This window comes from Morus notabilis, unplaced genomic scaffold (assembly GCF_000414095.1).
Source record: "Morus notabilis unplaced genomic scaffold, ASM41409v2 Scaffold471, whole genome shotgun sequence".
Classification (NCBI taxonomy): domain Eukaryota; kingdom Viridiplantae; phylum Streptophyta; class Magnoliopsida; order Rosales; family Moraceae; genus Morus; species Morus notabilis.
In genome coordinates, this window is record NW_010365442.1 from 21321 (window position 1) to 41608 (window position 20288).

Below are 20288 nucleotides of genomic sequence, written 5' to 3' on the forward strand. Positions count from 1 at the left end.
ATAATTATAATATGATTTAATTAGTTCTAATAATGAAGTTAATTTATAATGATTTTAAAGCATGAAAACTCATCTAGAACAGTTGTAATACATTTCTTTATTAAGCGATATTAAAAGTTCTATTTTATTATTTTAGTTTATAAAGTGTCTTTAGTTAAGCCTCCACTAAATTTAAATCTTAGCGTCGAAGGATTATAAAGAAAATATATATAACTTTAGGGATAAATTAAAAAAATCAAAAAACAAAAAATAACAAACATCTCTAAAAAGGCAATGTGGAGTAGTTTTACACTGCGATCCTCCACACTTATATAGTCTAGTAAATGTAATTTTTTTTTTTTTTTTCGTGCAACATATTGTGTGTGCAATATTCAATTTGTTTAAATTTTATATTTAATTTTATATGTGTTAAACTATATTATTTAAATGCTAAACTTAAACAAACAGAATATAAACACATGAGACGAAACATTTCCTATATACACATAGAAACATATAAATATAGATATTATATATTTCCAAGAAAAAAAATAAAAGCGAAATAAATAAATAAAAAAAAAAGAAGGAAAGGACAGCAAGGAAAGTGAAAACCAAATATATGTTTGCCGACGTGGCAGCCTGAAAGTCAGAGGGAGACCAAATGGATAACGACAATGTGACGAGTCCCAAAAGAGACGAATTAAAATAGTCAAGAAAAAATAATAATATTAATTAAAAAATAAAAAGAAACAGAGAGAGGAAATGGAAAATCATTAGACTTCCAAAAAAAAAAAAAAAAAAAAAAAAAAGAGAAGAGGGGGGAAGAAAAAAACAGAGAGTGGGAGAGTGTTGTGGCACGTCTTCGGCTTAGTGGGTTCTGTCCTTTAAACCGAACGGTTTTTGTTTTAATTTTAATTTTTTAAAAAAGAAAAAGAAAAAGAAAAAGAAGAAGAAAAAACGAGAGCGCGAGGGAATCCTCTCTTTATATTCTTCCTTTTCCGTCTTTCTTTTCGTTTCCATATATACATATATGCGTTCGGAGCTGAAGGAGGACTTTGTTCTTTAGGGTTTGTTGTTTTGGAGTTTCTCTTCTTTTTGTTCGTTTCATGGTCATCGTTTGACAACATGAGGAAGAAGCTCGATACTCGTTTTCCAGCCGTAAGTTATTCCTCTTCTTTCATGGTTTCTGTGTTTTTTTTTTTTTTTGGGTACTATAAATGAGTGAAGGAAATACCAAGGGATATGATATTGTGTGTATAAAGATTGATGACAATAATAATAATAATAATAATAATAATAATAATAATAGCCTTTTGGGTTTTGGGGTCTATGGTGTTTGTTTATGCATGGTTAATGAGTTAAAAGCTTTTTTTTTTTTTTTATTTGATTGATAAATTCATAGCTGTCAAATTCTATGGCTGTACTTTTTTGCCCGTGGTTGTCGACTTCTATAGCTGTACTTTTGCCGCTTTCTTCAAATATTGGTCTTTTATCTCTAATTACTAGGTACAATACTACAACCTTCTACTGTGTTATTAAAAAACCAAAACAAAAAAAAAAAATTGGCTACAACCCTACCTTTATTTTTTTGTTTAACCAGAAATTGGAAATCATGAATCTTGTGTTTATCCATTAGGTAGGCAACTCGGAGAATTGAACCTAGACTCTATTGGAGGTAGTCCCGTTCTCCGTTCATTTCGCTAATTTGAATTGTTAGTTTGAATTATAATTTAATTTTTTATTGTAGAGTTTTTTTTCACAAAAATTTAAATTTAACTTTTTCTGCTATAACATCGTGCTAGATTGTGTCTAATTAAATAGTTGCATCCCGTTCATTTCGCTAGTTTGAATTATAACTCAATTTTTTATTATAGAGTTTTTTTTCATAAAAATTTAAATTTAACTTTTTTTGCTACAATATTGTGCTAGATTGTGTCTAATTAAATAGCTGCATCCCATTCATTTCACTAGTTTAAATTATAACTCAATTTTTTATTGTAGAGTTTTTTTCATAAAAATTTAAATTTAATTTTTTCTGCTACAACATCGTGCTAGATTGTGTCTAATTAAATAGTTGCACGTCATGACTCATTTGACAACTCTTTTGGTTGCTTTTTGTTATTAAGGGGGATTAAAATTTAAAAGAAGGTTGCCAGATTAGTGGCAATTTGATTGTACTAGATTATAGTTTAATATTTGATTAGATGTTGGTGAAGCAGTACATACAACACTTGTAACTGCTAAATAGCGTTTATTTGTGGTAATACTGCCAGTTTTAAATGCTATTTCTTCCCTTCCGTTTCTGATTATTTGTTAGCTGTGTAACTAGTTTGTTGTGTAGAAAAGCTTCTCTTTGGAGGATTTAGTTATCTGCTCTGTTTAAGGAGAACTCTTCCTCTTTGTAAAATCATATTTATTTTTTATTTAGAGAACACGTCCTGTTTAACGAGAACCCTCTCTCTCTCTCTCTCTTTGAACGTCCTTTTCTTTGGTTAAGGAAGTATGTTTGTTATATGTGAATCTAGATAGAGTAGATTGGTGTTAAAGTTCTTCAACGAGAACCCTGCAGTTTTTTTGGTCCTTTTATGAGTTCTGCTTGGGGAAAAATCCTGGGTCCCCCCTATTAGCATGTTCAATTCGATTTCTTGCACCTTATGAACCATTTTTTGAGAGGTTCCTGAAACAATGGTCCTTGTAATCATTATGATACTGTAACTCAAACGTTTGACTAAAATTTAAGCAGCTTTATTGCATATAATCTTCTATTTAGATAATTGAGTATTTGACTAGGAAATACCTCTCTTCGGTAGAAGAACATTTATCAAATTGTCGATCTTCCATATGCTTTTCAATGAGTAATAATTCTCATTAAATTGTTCCCTCATGGTTGTGTATATTTCCAAGTTTTTTTATGTGGCAAATTATAATTGAAAACAAGCCTATTGCTTTAAGTTTGATTTATCTTGCATTATCCTTAATCCAGTTAAGTGACCCAACGATGAAAAATACTTGGAATTAATAAAAATACTCAATAGAGAAAAAAGCTGCATAGTTGTTTGTCGATTTGGTTAATCAAACATAGGATAGACTCATTATTTTGGCTATTTCAAGTGTATGAAATTGATTTTTCTGTTATTTTACTTTCACCACCTGCACGTCCATATGCATAAGCTTGCAACATTTTGTCGATTTTTGTCACTTTGTTTGAACATATATGTAGATATTTTTACCTTCCCAGCTTTAGCGTATTCAAAGTTTGTGTCTAGTTTGTCTGTGTAATGGTTCTTTCTGAGATTGTCTCAACAATAATATAAGAGTCCGCTTCCGTTACAAGGATTTTTATCGTATTTTTAGGTATGGTATTGGGAGTTGTATCTTTCTGTCTCGTGTGTATTTCTACAGATAAGAACGTATTTCCATACAGCCCAACTTGGGGCATCATAGGACCCTACTGCAATATGGGAGTTTATGTCTTAAGCCTGCATGTTTTGTGCTTTTTGCAAGTGAGGCTATTCAGTAATTTTCCCACAATATGAGTTATAAACTTATCTTTTTTTCCAAAATCTTTTCTTGTTTTTCCTTTTTGTTTGTTTTTGTTTTGGTTGTTGGGGGGTTGGGCTCAGCACATCAAAAGTTGTATTCAACAGAAGAAAAGTGCTTTAAGTTGGAGTTTACTTATATCGAATGTTAATACCTGGCCTTGGTTTTCCTTCCCTTATTTGATTAGTATCTTTTCTTTATTTTTGGTCAAGAATAAGCTGTTATGCTAGTTTCAAGGTTGTTTTGAGAGGTGAATCATTTACTTTCTATGATTTCGGTTACTTGCGTATTTGACTACATTGCATTACAATCATTTTTACAGGCCCGGATCAAGAAGATTATGCAAGCAGATGAGGACGTTGGGAAGATTGCAATGGCTGTGCCTCTTCTAGTTTGTAAGTTATACTCAAATACCTTGTGTAGGGATCTTATATCAATGATATTTTTTTTTTTCCCTTTCGGCTGCATCAAGTGATTTCATTTACTCTTCCAGAAGCGTCATTTGTTGTACCTGTTCTGGTTTTTGTCGTTGCTATTTCCCCCTTAGTTGTTATAATTACAGCTTTCTGTATTCTTCATGCAGCTAAAGCTTTGGAACTATTTCTACAAGATCTCTGCCATCGGACATATGATATAACTCTGAAGAGAGGAGCAAAGACAATGAATTCTTTGCATTTGTGAGTAAAATTCTAATTGACTATTTTTTTCTGTCTATCTGTCTTGCCATTTGAATTGAGATATAATTAATTATTTATTTATTTTTTAGTATTTTTTATTTATTTTATTATTATTTTTTTTTTTTTTTTTTTTTTTTTTTGGGGGGTTTTTTTTTTTTTTTTAGTGAGGATTTCTCTTCTTTTTCCATATTCTTGATCCGATGATGTGAGGGACTTCACTTGAATTCTTAATAGTGGCGATTCTTTCAAGAAAGTTTTTATCTAGAGATTTTGTTTAAGCATTTATTTCAGAACCTGCTCAAAGAGAGAATATTTGACACAGGTACTATAAATTGGTTGAATGTGCAGAAAACAGTGTGTGCATACGTTCAATGTTTTTGATTTTCTAAAGGATGCTGTTAGTAAAGTTCCCGACTTAGGTGGGTCTGATGCTGCTGGTGAGGATCGGTCCGTTACCAAAAGAAGGTCCGTGAAATGTCAACTTTGATCTTCTTATTAGTGGCCTAAAAAATCTGACATTTGTCATAACTTGAAACGCATTAAAATTTATGATCTTTCAGGAAATTTGTTGATAGTGAGGACAATGATAGCGACGAGGAGTCCAAGAGGAATAAAATGGTAATGTTCCAAACTGTGACTATAGTACTCAGGTTTGCATAGGGCTCATCTTTCTGCTGTGTTGCAGCGTACAGAATTACACTGGTTCACTTCCTATAACTTTCTTTGACACTTTGAAACGGCAAAGGCTCATGAACTTGTTTCAATTTTGAGTCAAAAAGCAAACATGAACCAACTCATTTTTCTAGTTTCTGGATCAAACGGTGAGAGACAAAAATACTTGAATCAATGGATTACAAAAGTGTGTATACATTGAATATATCAGTTTCTAATTTTTCCCGTCATTTGGGGTCGCTCAAAACCGCTAGTGCTTCTTAATTCATCTAAGTTCCAAGTTTCTTCTATTTTTTGATCAGACTGATATCCAATTGTTTTTGTTTCTTGTTAATCCGTCTACCTTTACATACAGAACTGACTTTTTTTTAATGAAAAAAAATCAAAATGAGCAGCATGAGGCTGGCCATGTTAGCGGTAGTGGCAGTGGCAGAGGACGGGGTAGGGGCAGAGGTAGAGGTCGCGGACGAGGTAGTCGAATGGTAGAGAGGGAGACAGCTACACATCATGACAAGTTTGAAGATGACGCAGACATTTCCAAGCACAATGAGTTTAATGATCAAACCCCTGAAACCCCGGATCATAGGGAAGAGCCTGAAGGGCCAAAGGAGAATATTGCAGGTCAGCGAAATGCCGAAGCTCCCATCCGAAACTTCGACTTGAATGTGAGATTAGATGACACTGGGGACTCAACATCCCTATCAGCCGCTGCCCCTACTAGTTCATCCGCGCAGTTAACGCCCGAAATGAAGCACGAGGAATACCCCGGTTGGTCATTGGCCGATGTGGATAACATGTCCATTGATCCCTTACAATTGGCCAACTTAAATAGGAGATTGGACGAAGATGATGAAGATTACGATGAAGAAGGTTAATTGACCAAAGAATAGTGAAGCTAATGACTGACCTCTTGTAGGTACATAGTTCTTTTGTTGAAGATATAGTTGAGTATAGATGTGAAGCAAAACTAGGTGGATTTGAACTATCTTTCAAACGGAACCTAAGTTTGTCGTATAGGTGCTTGTCTTTTTTAATATCATTTTTTTTTTCTTTTGGGAGGGGATAATATTGATTATTAATCTCATTAATTATTATGTAATTTATCATTTTTTTTTTTCGTTTTAAAGTGACACTACGGGGTATACTTTTATATTTATCCCATTTATTATACACATGTTGTACCTAATTAATTTTAAAATAATGTCAATTGCCACATTAAGCGGTAGTCAGATTATATTAAAAAAAAAAAAAAACAGTAATCAAAGTTTCAATAATATTTTAGCATGAATAATACTAGGAACCAGTTCTAATCTTTTTTTTTTTTATCAATTTACGTGACATGCGAGTTTTTATTTTTTTATTGGCAATTATTTAAAATATTGTTACGTTAATTAATAACAAGTAACTCTAATAATAAAAAGATGAGAATTTATACTACGTGAGTTGGTATAAAATATATGAACTTAGAGTTTGTCTCTAGCACCATTCATTTAGCACATAGTAAGTTATCATCTATTGATAAAGTAAGCTCATTAAAACAAAAAAAAACAAAAAATCGTATTCTATGAGCACTTAGTTGTAAACAAAACAAAAAAAAAAAAAAAAAAAAAAAGAAAAGAAAATGGGGATCCATAACTTTTTGAACCTATTTAACAAAAGTTGTGAAAAAGTTGTGTACTGTGCGAACGTTCTCTTCTCTGGGGTATGTATCATGTATGTTGCGAAAAGTTGGTGAATGATTCAAGTCCTCATTGATTTTTGGCTTTATTTCATGGTTGGCGCTCTCCTCATCTAATTATCCTATTAGTTTGATCAAATTCCAATATCTTATGTACATATTTGGTCGAGAATGCTAACTGGTTTTCAAATATTTTTGTTGTCCATATTGTTCATAATTTGCAGGTAATAACAAAATTAATAATTTGTTGAAGTTCACTGCTACATAATTTATAGTTAAAATATTAGCAAGTGGGTTTACCGTTTACCATCGCTAACCTTGATATGGGTAGAATAAATACTTCTTCAACTTGTAGAATAATAATTTCAGCGGAAAAAAAAAAACATCATGGAGTTATTTAAGAATAGAGCAATGCTAAGGACACTAATTAAAATTTTAATTCTTATATACTAACTGATGTGACATATGAGTTGTTTTCATTTTTTATTAGTAGATGCAATCTCTCATCATTAATTTACGTAATAATATTTTAAACACTTATTAATATAAAAATAATAACTCACACATCACATTAATTAAAATTAAAATTTGAGTATGTGTCGCAGCACTATTCTTTAAGAATAACCATCATCCCATCCCAAAACACACTTACGAAATGAATTTGTGTCCTAAGTTACCAAATCCAACGGAATTATTGTTGTTTGGTACAGTCCAAGGTTTGGGCCAAGCAAATCAATTGAATAGACAATACTGAAAAAGGCCCAAAGAAACCAAGGACGTTGCCTTTGACGTCCGAGGGAATACGAACACGCGTCTTAGAAAGGTCCCACATCTAAAGTTGATTACAGAGACGAGCGATTTATATTAATGTTTGTGAAGAGCCTAAGTCACGATCTTACTTGAACAGGATCTGTTCTATAGGCTCGTACCTCTGTATTCTTGAGTTCTAAGGAGACAGGAACCTCAACCTGGTGGATGAATTACGGCCGTGTGATCAGAGCGTGATTAACAGTTGATGGTTCACGGATAATCTCAGCTGTAGAGGATCGTTCTCGGTTAGCTTTGCTGGCTGGGATGGTCACACGGTTGTCTGACGGGTTTTTCTTTGCTCTCTTTTTTTCCTGCTCTGTTTTCATTTTTTGTATTTTCTTCCCAGTTCTTTTGAAAGCTTATCCGGTCAGATGAAGAAAAGAAACACCATTTTAGGCAACGTTAGAGACTAGAATCTTTATGTTTTGGTTTGTTTTTTAAGCTTGTTTTTTCTCGGGCATTATGAAAGTCCTTGAATTTGTTCAACTGTTGCCAAGTTTTATAACAAAGTTTTTTAACTTTTCAGTGGTCAATGTTATCTGTGGTGTCTAATTTTCAGTTTTAACTATTAATGTTGAATACCATTCATACCCATAATGAAAGTCCTTGAATTTGTTCAACTGTTGCCAAGTTTTATAACAAAGTTTTTTAACTTTTCAGTGGTCAATGTTATCTGTGGTGTCTAATTTTCAGTTTTAACTATTAATGTTGAATACCATTCATACCCATAAAAAGTCTCTCCTATGGGTAGCCATTACAATTTGTTTTAACGATTTTCTATCAGTTGAATAGAAAGCAACCTAAATTCATTCTAGTGAAACATTAATAAAGACGCCAAATGGGATCCTGACTTGAACAGGATGTCTCATGACCATGTGATCAAAGTGTGATTAACGGCTTGATGATCTCCGAATCATCCCAGCTGTAGAGGATCGTTCTCGGTCAGCCTCGCTGGCCAGGATGGTCACACAGTTGTCTGATAGGTTGCCTTTTTTTTTTTTCCATTTTTTGTATTTTTCCCAGTTCTTTTGAAAGCTATCCCATTACCAATTGCATCAATCAAGCAAACGCTGCATACTATTTTTTCAATTTAAGATTTGTTTGACATCTCGTAATCAATTTGTCCAGTATTATATGGAATTTAATATGCAAAAATCAGCATGATACAGTGCCATACAAACTTACTATAAGACGTGAAACAGTAGACGAATCTTTAAACTATATAATTGCGTTTTGCAATCTTCACTGGTTTAACAAGTTGAATTTATCTTAGGCGCCAAAAAAAAAAAAAAAAAAAAAAAAGTTATATCTCTATTTCGTTTCCCAGATGAGCAGGAGTAAGGTGATCTCTAGTCGGTTTGACAGTGATGGGAAAATTGCTCAAAAACTTAGATTGGTTATATGAACATTAGAGGCCAATATACGATGAAACTTTTAAAATTCCTCTGCTAGAAAGCAGGCGGAAGCTCTTATTAAAACTCTAATTGTACGCTGCTGTAATTTGTATGACATTTTTCTTAATGTAAATAGTTGATATAAAAGAGTACTTGGACAAGGCTAAGTACTCACTAGTATGGTAAGAGTAGAAGCATAACTCTTGTTATCAGAACATGTTGCCAATTGGGGCCCAGTTGCTAAATGTTGCTTGGTACTGGAAAACTTCGCAATTTTTTTCCTACTAAATGTTGCTCGGATCTTCAGTTGAAAATATTAATCAAAGTATTCATGATGCATACACCAGAATAATCATCTCATTCTCATTAGGCGATGCCTTATTACTGGCTGTTCGTCCAAACCAGAATTGGCTCTAGAGAAGTGAGTGCTAGTAAAGAAGGGTTTTAGATCAGAAATCTCGTGTTCCTGTGCCCGCACAAAATGATACCAAATTTTCAACTATTTATGTACGAGCCTGCTCGGCAAATCCTCCACTTTCACATCTATATGAGTAAGAACCCGAAGTGGTTCCAGAAACAATTTCTTCAAAATGGAGTGCATTCTTCACAAGCTCGACGATTGTGATTCGTGCGTAAAAAGCACGCGCAAGAGAAGCGCGTTTAGCAGGAGAGAAGAGGGCAGTTGCGCAGTGGTAGACCACAACACGTGGCAACTCACGAGCGAAAGACGCAAAAGCTCATGAGTAGGGAAGGAAAAAGAGAAGAAAAAAAGGCAAAATTAACAATTCACACTCAAATGACAAGTGAGAGAAGCAAAATTTTAAGAAATGTTACTGTAGCTTGAACAGTGAATTGTGAGTGTATAGTGTAAAAATAAATTCATAAAAAAAGCGTAAAAATAAATATAAAAATGCTTCACTTTAAAAAAAATTAAAAATTAAATAAATGAACTTTTTTTTTTCAAAAATCAAAACCCAAAGAAAAGAGGATTTTTTTTTTTTTTTTTGAAAAATCTTATTCCACTTCAGCTCTTATGGGTAGCATTCATGCCCATAAGAAGTCTCTGCTATGGGTAGCGAATTGCAAATTGATAGAAAACACAACAAATTGATAGAAAAGGAAACGAAAGAATGAGAACCACAAGAAATCTAAGGCTCTACAATGGTGATGTTCGAGAGATCACCGACTCTCCACTCCAAACTCTCTACTTTTCCCAAAACTGGCTAACCTCTCCCGATCCCTCATATTTATAGTCTCCCCAGCTTTATTCACTCATCATCCCTATTTACAATTCTTTCTTGCTAACAGACTAACTTTCAAGCTAACAACTAACCGAATAAGTTACAAAAGCCACATCAGCACATCGGCCTAGCCTAATTACTAATATAACGCTTCTTCTTCCGAGTATAGACAAGCAGCCCTTGGCCTGGTTTCTCATCATTATCTTTCCCCATCGTCTTCATCCACTGCAGTGATAATAACCTGCAGTTGAGGATTCTAACAGACGTGGCCGAACTGCCATTTTTCCTCACACTAGAAACATAAACCTCTCTCCCGTCATCGCTGCATCTCAGCATTTGAAATGGTCCTTCTGAGGCTGTCGTTTTTCCGTGTAGAATGGGAAGGAAGTGTATTGGTGCGTTTGGAATTGATTCCAAAACGTTTTTATTTTCTGTACGAAAATGAAAATGAAAATATTTTTAGTTTCATTTTTGAATTATTTCTAAAAATGCGTTTGGTAGTTTTATTTAGAGATTGATTTCAGTTTTAAAAAAAACTGAAACTGCGTTTGGTGGTTTAATTTTTGAAAACATGTAATAATATATTAAATAAATAATATTATTAAATATATTAAATAAATAATATATTAAATATATTAAATAAATAATATATTAAATATATTAAATAAATAATATTTAAATAATAATATATTAAATAATAATATTAAATAAACATATATAATACAAAAACGGTTTCAGAAAAAAGGGAAGAAAATAAAAAAGAAAAAAAAAAGTGAAATCCGTTTTTTAAAAAACAGAAAACGAAAACGAGAAAATGAAAACACCTTTTTTTCGTTTTCTGATTTTCACAAAAAGACAAACGTTTTTTGTTTTATTTTTTTTAAAAAATTACACCAAACACGTTTTTAACACCCGTTTTCATTTTTTTACTTTGAAAACCGTGAAAAACGAAAACGAAAATGCAAATAAACAGGCCCATTAAGATCCTTGTTGACCGACACACTAGAATGAATAGAGCTGGCACGTGTCATCTCCGAACGTCCCTTAGTGTTTCTTGAAAATTTCAGTGGTGTCCAGCTAAACCACTCACAAAACTTTCGCCCACCGCAGATTTTTGTGGCCCATAATAATCCCTAAAAATTTCAGCCCTCTCCCCATTCAGTCCAGCCCTCTCCCCAGTCGGTTTGTGTGTTAGAAACCACCCCACTTGGGCCCCTTCAAGAGCCCAATTTTTGTTCTCAACCTTTTGGGCCAAGTCCATCAATTGCACAAAGGTCACAGCCTTCACCATTCGAACTTCAGCTTTTATTTCATCAGCTAATCCCTTCGAGAAAGCTCCGATCAAGAACTCCTCATCTGCCTCCCTCAAGGAGCCGAGAGTAGCTCGAACCTAGGAGTGTACAAAAAAACCGTAAAACCAAAACTGACCGCTCAAAATAAAAAACGATGGTGCCACATGGAACCGAACATAGTCAGTTCGGTTTCAATTTTGCGTGTAGAGAGTCGGTTCAAAACCAAACCGACCGAGATGGGATTTTTTTTTTTTTTTATGTTTTCGTTTTGTTTTACTTATGACAATTTAAATGTTTTTTAAACTTGTGTTTGTGCAATTATCAATTTTGATGTTGTGATTTGTATTCATTTATTGTGATTACATGTTTGCAACTTTGCATTGAAGAAAAGTTTTACATTTTTTCGTACTTGCGGGTCAAAAATGCAATTAAAGATGCTGGTAACTTGATAGTTAACTGAGGTCATCTTCCTGATTACCAAAACCGAAAACTGACCAAAACCGACCAAAACCGAAGTTCGGTTAACCGAACCGAAAACTATTAGGTGCGGTTCGGTTTCGGTTCCAACTTTCAAAAAACCGACATGGTCAGTTCGGCCACCGAACCGACCAAAACCGACGGTTTTTAACTGACGAACACCCCTACTCGAACCTCTCCCGGAATTCTGCCACCGATGATTCTTGTCGAAAGCCGATCAGAGCTTCATAATGATTTCCAGTTTGAGATGATCGGAATCTTTGTAGCATAGATTCCTTGAAGGTCGGCCAATCCACAACACCAAATTTGGATTCCATCCATTGGAACTAGTTCAACGCCCTTCCTTCTAGTCCAATCACGGCCGCCGCCACCCGTTCTGCGTCGTCAACGCCTTTAACCTGGAAGTATCGTTCAAGCCAGAACAACCAACCATGCGGATCTGCACTGTTGAAAAGAGGAATCTCGTTGAAAAGAGGTTCTCTCTTCGGATTACAAAAAGGGTACTCAAAAGAAGGCCTTTTAAACAACAACAACAACAGTACAACACCAACAAGAATAATAATAATAATAATAATAATAACAATAACAATTACAACAACAACAATAATAATAAAGCTGCATATTATAAAATAACGTTACATTATAATGTACTCCTTAATTATACAGGTACTGAATTCCAACAGTTTCAACATAGATTAAAAATACTTATCCACGTGTCTTGCACAATATAAGCATAAATACAAACTTGGAGAAGAATTTGGCTCCATTTATCTAGCATGGAACATACTCGTATGTGAAGAGCTCAACCAAGCTTAGAGAATTATATTTTATTCGCAGTCACCTGAAACTCATAACGAAAACACCATTAGCATCATATATCATGGTGAATGAACTATACGACTTACAAAAATGATGCGCAAAGGCATAAATGGACCGTGACCTGACCTTCTATGGTGCTCATTCAAATTTTTCGGGTAAAATGAAGTTATCTAACTCGAAGCTTGTCAAGCCTTCTATGGAATTATCACAAAATAATCAACTCATACGACATTCTTCTGTCCATTGCATATTAGCCTCACCCAATGAAACCACATTCTTTCTAAGCTAAATGAACAATTTGCCACAAGCCATTCACATTGGCATTAAACCACATTCTTTTTAACCAAATTCTGAAATTGTCCCCAACTACGCCCCCATTTTTAACTCCATCGTGATCCATTTTTCATAGTAAAACGCTTCGTTTTATGTCTACATAAGAGGTCTGCTATCAATTATTTTCTATGATATGACCCTTTCATTCTCCTATTGGAACCTTTGTCATCTTAGTTTGACAAGAAAATGCCAAAGTTTTAGAATCAAATTTCGAGAACTACCATATTGATTATCAGACAGCATGTAGTTCTTCTCGTAAAGCGACTCACGTATAAACATCTCAGACATTGCAAAAACCAGACATCATCAGGCAAAAAAAGGGTGATGAAAGAACTTATAAAACTAAAACCAAGACTGATGATTGATTTGCATGAATATTTAGAAGAACCTATTCACAGATGGCACTTTGACCATATTATAAGCGTATTTGCTAGTTCCTTTTGTTCTCAAATAAGAAAATAAAAGCCCAAATTGTGCATTATATTTGTAACAGTTAACCTATAGGGGTTAATTAACATAAACCTCCCTTTTATTTTATCCAAATGCTGTATTTCACCTTATATTTTAAAGAATGCTACACATATAAGCCCCTATATTTTACAAATCATGTTAATGTTTTACGTTTCATATTAACCCTGTAATAACATCCAAAAGCAAAAAAAAAAAAACCATTTTTTTTCTTTAGTTCCCTTTAGTCCTCTTTATGATCTTCGAATAATCAAACAACGTAGAAAACGACAAAAACAAAAACAAAAACAAAAATCGTAGAAACATAGTCACAATAAAGCTTAACTAGTACCTCGATCGAGATAACGAAGCTCAATTAGCGCTGGACTGAGCAGAGTCATCAACAACAGGGTGAAATTCTTGAACCTCCTTGAAATTCAGCCATGCCTTCTCCCAAACCTTGGCCTCGTACAGCTTCTTCTTGTCGCCATCAAGAACCTCCAAGGTTATGTAGTAGACCGTACCGGCAACAACTTGTTCTTTGACTTTCACAACTTTCACAAATTGCAGAACCGCATTCTTCACAAATCACAAGAAAAAAAACCATCAACCAATCGATCGATCAATTTCAAAATCTACGAGTTTGATTAGCGAGAAAAGAAAAAAAAAAGCTACTTCTTTCTTGTTGTGTTCGCCGACGGCGAAACGAGCGAGGGATTCGATGTGGAGATCGTTCTCGTTTCCCTTGTCTTGGATTCCGCCGAGTTTCGCCATTTTTGCTTTTTTCTTCTCTTTTTCTTCTTCTTCTTCCTCTCTGGCTAAGCTTTTAAGATTTTCTTGTGCTTTATTACATTTCCAAATTCTGTGTTCACAGAGACGTATATATAGTGGGGATCGGACACCTCCAAACAAATCTGCGTGCGGAATCAAATTGGCTCAATTGGGGAGGTATCGCCTAAGACGCAATCTATTTTGACCTTGTGCACTTTTTTTTTTTTTTTTTTTAATGACTATTCCTTTGTAGGTTGATATAGGGATGAAGTTTCCTGTCGGCCCCCAAAAGAATTCCATGCCTACCCGATTGTCACTTTAGAAAAGCGGTGACAAAATTGAGCGAATTCTTATTAAGTGGAGAGAGCATCTCTTCTTTATCTATCATAATCTCCACTATAAATTCATAATATTTATGGCCGACCTAAGATTTATTAGTTTGAAACAAAAAAAAAAGTTAGAATTTATGCTTAAAAATTTAAATTTTCCCATAAAACAAACTAAATTCCTACAAAATAAATATAGGTAAAATATGTATAATTTTTTTTCTTAAACAAACAATGTCAAAACAGTTTAAATTTGATTTGGAGATTTCTAGCATTAAAAAAAAAAAAAAAAAAAAACTCATGGATAGATTGTCCATCCAAGAACTGTAGCGCGAGACTCACAGTGGTTGCTTTTTTCGGAGTTTTAAATTTACAACTCATTTTAAAATTCTTGTGTTTATTTCAAATTTAAAAAGATGAGAAAAGTACATGGGGCGCGTTTGATATCGTTTTTGAAAACGTTTTTCCCATTTTTCAAGGTGCTGAAAATGAAATTAGTTTGAAAGACACGTTTGGTGCATTATTTACTTAAAAACAAGACAGAAAATGGTCTTTTCCATTTATCTTCTTTGTACAGGTTTTTGAAAACGATACAATATCGTTTTCCCCTTTTCATTTTCATTTTTCATTTTCGCTTCAGATCTTTTTTTTTTTTTTTGTGATTATCTCTTTGGTTTTCATGTATACTCTTTTTGTTAATACTCTTGAACACTATCGTTTAATACAAACGACAATATTTATTTAATATATTTAATAATATTATTTATTTAATATATTATTATTTTAAATATTATTACATAGTTTTAAAAATTAAACTACCAAACATAATTTTAATTTTTTTAAACTAAAAATAATATCAGAATAAAACTATCAAATGCATATTTAAAAATAATTTTAAAATAAAAATAAAAACATTTTTATTTTTATTTTTATATAAAAAGTAAAATTATTTTAAAATAAATTTCAAACGCGACATGATTTCACAATTATGCGGTCACTTAAAAAAATTCGGGAACCATCCACACCAATTATCTTACGTTTTAACTGGGTGACGGTCAACGAACACCTTTTCAATAGAGTGCCGTGGATTCTGCCACAAGCTATAACTTACGTGGTGTTTTCTTCTTTGATTTTTATTTTTTACATGTGATTTTATTCAATTTGCGTGATTCATAAGAGTCTAAAAGTCAATGAAATAAAACAAAATAACGTGGGAAAGGTGGGGCCCCGCCCTTGTCTCCCTTCCAATGGGATAAATTATCTTCTTTTGTTTTTTCTTATGATGAGAAAAAGTTTTTTAAATGACATGGGATAAATATGCTGTTGTATTGTAGCCTAAGACGAAAATGTCGGCATTTTTCAGGTTTTGATTTATAGATAATGTCCACAAAAATATCGAGACGGATATTTCAAAAATATATATATATATCTCGAAAAAAGATCAAATTTTTTGTTCAAAATGTACAAAATGCTAAAAAGCCTAACAATTAATATTACTTAATCTGAAGTAATTTAATAACAAAAATAATATGTTTTTTTTATCGAAATATGAGATTTATGTAGAGTAGTATAATAAGAAATTATTATAATTATCCATAAATTATAATTCCAATATAATTTTAAATATTCATTACAAATAATGTATAATGATACAAATATATTACATAAAAATTAACTATAAAATATAATAGAGGTCACACAAGCTTTAAGTGCTTTTAACACCAGAACAAGTTTCAAGTAGGTTAAAAAACATCAGATAGATTCAGATTTTAATCTAAACAATACATTTACCAAAATATTACCCTTAAATAGTTTTAGATATAATTGTTAATGTGTCATATGTATGTTTCTTGATTTCTTTCCACTGTTAACCCCGTAAATTGTTAATACTAGCAGAAGGAAATGTGAATACTTCATGAACATATTCTTTGAAAAAGAGAAAGCTAAAGACTAAAGAATCACATTTTGGACGTTGCCTAGTGGTCAGTACGATTAAAATATTAATCTTTGAATATTAATTGAAATTATTTAAAATCTAATTGAGTCTTAGTAATTTTTTATTACTTTTTGATTTGAGTCATATTGTCTCATTTTATTGAAAAAAATAGAAAAAAATTTGTTACAAAATTAATTTTTATGCAAAAAATAGAAAAAAAAAATTGTTACAAAATTGTTACAAATTTTTTTTTTTTGCTCTAGTGGTCCCCTAACTCTTTAATAAGTGACACTTTGGTCCTTTTTTCTAATTTTGGCAAAACATTTCCCAAACTCTTAAAACATTGGCAATTAAGCCCTTTTTGTTAATTTTTTTTTAACAGAATCAATCATGTGACAAACATGTGATCTACTGTAGGAGGGTATTTTAGTAAAATGACAATAACCTGTAATTTAACAAAAACCAAAATAAAACATTATCAAAAAAGAAAAAAAAAACAACTTTAACCACTCTCTCCCCCTTGCTCACATTACGAGCTACTCCAACTTGTCCACTCCCACACTCATCGTCATCACCACCACCACCTCCTTCAAATCCCCCACATTTTAGAGGGTGTTTGGTATAAGGATTCGTATTATGATTTGAATCATGATTCGTTACAGTATTTTTTCTCATAAAAAAATACACATAAACCGAGAATAATTCTGAATCATGATTCTGAATCTGTGAACTAAATATCTACTAATTTCTCAAATCCCAAACCCTCTATCATCTCACAGATAACCACAAAAAAGAAAAAGAAAAAAAAACTATAATAAAAAAACCAAGTTTCACTTCAAACCAACTTCGAATCCAATCTAAGCATAAATTAGAGTAAATAACATTCACCTATTTAATTTCCTTGGTTATCGAAAAAAGTCAAAAAAAAAAAAAAAAAACCACAAATTAACCTTGCTCTGTAACAAAAGAAACGAAATTTGAATGAGGTGATGATCAGCTTTCTGGCTCTGCGTTGAGAAGGGGATTAAAAGTGCTGCCAATGCTTCCCGTCTCAAACTTAGTGTCGTCGCCACTCAGCCAAATGGGAAGCTTCTCTATGGAACCTTCGCATATCTGCTCTTCCACCTTCTTCAGGTCCCCCCGTTTAGCTTCCTCCGTCATTCGCGCCTCCCCTTGAAGCTCTCAAACCCAAACCTACCCTCTCCGCTGAGCGTCTTCATCTTCTTCGTCGATCTCTAGCATCAACTCCAGCCACCCAAGACCACCACCCAAGAAACCCAAATAAAAAAAAACCTAAAATATTTGTGTTTCTTGCTCAATTAGAATTAATGGGTATTTTGGTATTTTTGGTGAGAAAAGAGTAAACTTGTTGGCCACGTGTATAACACTGTTTAAAAGGTAACATAATCAAACAGAAAGGACTTAATTGTCAATATTTTGAGAGTTTAGGGATCTTTTTGTCAAAATAAAAAAAAGAAGGATCAAAGTGTCACTTATTAAAGAGTTAAAGGACCACTGATACAAATTATCTAAAAAAAGAAAAAAAAATTTGCACTAATATTGGACATTCTGTGGACATTTCTAAAAATATCTTAGATATTTAAATATATTAACGGATATTGTGGTTATTCTAAGACATTAAGGACATTTTATGGACATGTCGGCAAGAATATCTTCCACCCTCTCTGTTATCCACGTCGAGACTTCAAAATATGGACAATGTCGTGGAAATGTCGGTAATATCCTGGACATGTCGAGATTTTAAAGTGGTCTATGTAGACTAAAAAAAAGGATAATCTTGATAAATATCTTTTGAAGTGTATGAGTCAAAATTTTTACCCTTTTAATCTTGATAAAAATAGGATAATACATTAATAAAATAATATTTATCAATAGTAAAGAATAAAACACTTTTAATATAATTTTCTTTAAAAAATTATCCGAGTTAAATCTTAAACATATTCATTATAATTTTCAGCACTCTGTCTTTTGAACTTTTCATAATATCACACCTTCTTCCATTTTTTTTTCAATTTAGTCATGAATTTATTAGTCATATAATTTCATTAAAGTTTTACTCCTATTAATAATTAAAGTTGTTTCTTTTTTTCCGATATTTAGGGACTAAATTGTTAAGAAAAATGTTCAAGAACCATGACACTCAGATGATAATAAAACACTTTTCATTAGATGTTTATACATAACAATAGAATGTATTTGTGCATGGATCATTATTGTAACACCTTGAAGAATTAAATGAAATTAATTGAAGTAATTAAGATTTATTAGTATGCCTAATCAGATTTAATTAATTAATTATTGATTAATAAATGTTCTGACATGTCAATTTAAATAATTCTAAGGTATTTAAATATTCTCAGTATTTATATTTTACCCAGAAGTGTGTATGGGCACATTTCTGGACTGTCATTTTAAATATTCTGACACCTGTTTTCTTTTTATTTTATTTTCCCTTTTCTTTTCCTTTTTCCTTCCCGTGCATTCTCTCTCTCTCTCTCCTGTCGTTTTCCACTCTCCCTTTCCCTCACACTCTCTCTTGTTCGTTCCTCTCTCTCGTTCAAATCTTCACCAAAGTAACCGAATTTCGAACAATTTCAAAAAGTTTTCAACGTTAAGAGAATGATTCGAGATAAGATTTTTGAAAACCTCTCTTGAATCTCAAGTTTTTCAGATTTAAAAACTTATTTTTGGTTCGAAATAGATTTTGATGGATTTTGAGTAAAACCATGGTAGAAATTAGAGATCTTGTGTTCTTTGGTCTTGATTTAGTACCTAGAACCCGGATCTAGTGGTTTTCCTTTGAGATATTTCGATTTGGAACTGAAATCGTAGGTTTTTGGGCTGATTCCGCAGGTTTTTCTTCACATGCTGTTCTTCACAGGTCGACCTGTGCGGTCGACCGGAATGCATTGGTTCTACCGGTCGACCTATGCGGTCGGCCGAATTGCACACCACCGGTCAACCGGTGGTGTTGCACTGCTCTGTCACCGGTCGACCGGTGTACATGGGGTTTGACCCTGTTTTGCCTGAAAAAACCCTGTTTTGACCCTGATTTTTTAGAAGAACCCAAATTAGATTTATTTGGAGACCTAGAGTGAATGGATTAGCATCTTTAATCCATGTTTTGGAATTAAAACCCTTGGAATGATGATTTGAAACATGAAATGGTTTATGAAACCGATAATTGAATTATGGCACACTAATAGGAAATCAAAGGATATAATTGAGATTGAATTGCTTCAGGAATGAGAACTGGATCCTAAAGTGTTGTCTTGTTTCAGTGCTAGTTGAGGACTCGGATTGAGGGGCTTGAGGAAGCGAAAGCCGGAATAGAACAACGCTAGCCAGGTTTGGTATTTGAGAGGTAGGATTTCTTACCCTTTCCTTTGTGAGCATGTTTTCAAAAGAGTTTTGGCCTTGCAAATGTTTTAAAGAAAAGAACATGTTTGCGAAAGAAAAATATTTTAACCCCCATGGCTTGTTGTAGATTCTGGGGAGTATAATGAACTGTTTCATAAAGTTTAATTAATGATTTCTTAAGACAAGAGATCTTGTAAATCAGTAAACCGGCTGATAGCCTAGATAGGATGTGGAGAGTACATCCTTGGGGGCAGGACCCGAAACCCGGCCTGGGGCGATAAGCTTGTGCATTTGGTTGTGTAAGTAATTTAGCATAGTATAAATTACTTACGGATGCCTGTAATACAGAGATTTTCAGTTATATTTCCTTTGAGAAAAAGGATGTGAGGTTCCAGCTGTTGTGTTGGAACTGAATGTCTATATTTATTCATTTACTTATTCATTTATTTATTTGTTTACTTATTTATAAAGTTATTTCAAAATATATCTTACTGGGCCTTTCGCTCACGTTTTAT

At 33.0% G+C, this 20288-nt stretch overlaps 2 protein-coding genes and 1 non-coding gene across 5 annotated transcripts; 2 read left to right on the forward strand and 1 right to left on the reverse strand.

Annotated features, from left to right (window-relative positions):
- Window positions 1–833: 833 nt before the first annotated feature.
- Window positions 834–5925, forward strand: LOC21388210 (dr1-associated corepressor). Its single transcript, XM_024172199.1, has 6 exons — window positions 834–1137; window positions 3842–3914; window positions 4103–4196; window positions 4545–4661; window positions 4757–4814; window positions 5264–5925. Exons 1-6 carry the CDS (start codon window positions 1105–1107, stop codon window positions 5741–5743), a joined length of 855 nt encoding a protein of 284 aa, XP_024027967.1. The 5' UTR covers window positions 834–1104; the 3' UTR covers window positions 5744–5925.
- Window positions 5926–7435: 1510 nt separating this feature from the next.
- On the forward strand, window positions 7436–7646 carry LOC112093533. Its single transcript, XR_002903105.1, has one exon. It is a non-coding gene; the product is annotated as a small nucleolar RNA U3 (small nucleolar RNA).
- Window positions 7647–11728: 4082 nt separating this feature from the next.
- On the reverse strand, window positions 11729–14222 carry LOC21388212 (cysteine proteinase inhibitor 1). 3 transcript variants are annotated; one of them, XR_002903104.1, is made up of 4 exons: window positions 14035–14222; window positions 13712–13938; window positions 12548–12601; window positions 11729–12199 (listed from the first exon to the last, which is right to left on the reverse strand). XR_002903104.1 is itself a non-coding variant. In XM_010108020.2 (3 exons), the coding sequence occupies exons 1-2, from the start codon at window positions 14131–14133 to the stop codon at window positions 13732–13734; spliced, it is 306 nt and encodes a 101-aa protein (XP_010106322.1). In that variant the 5' UTR covers window positions 14134–14222; the 3' UTR covers window positions 12358–12601; window positions 13712–13731. The 3 variants fall into 3 exon arrangements, 1 of the variants encoding a protein (XP_010106322.1); XR_002903103.1 differs by having other exon boundaries at window positions 11729–12204; XM_010108020.2 differs by lacking the exon at window positions 11729–12199 and having other exon boundaries at window positions 12358–12601.
- Window positions 14223–20288: the final 6066 nt, after the last annotated feature.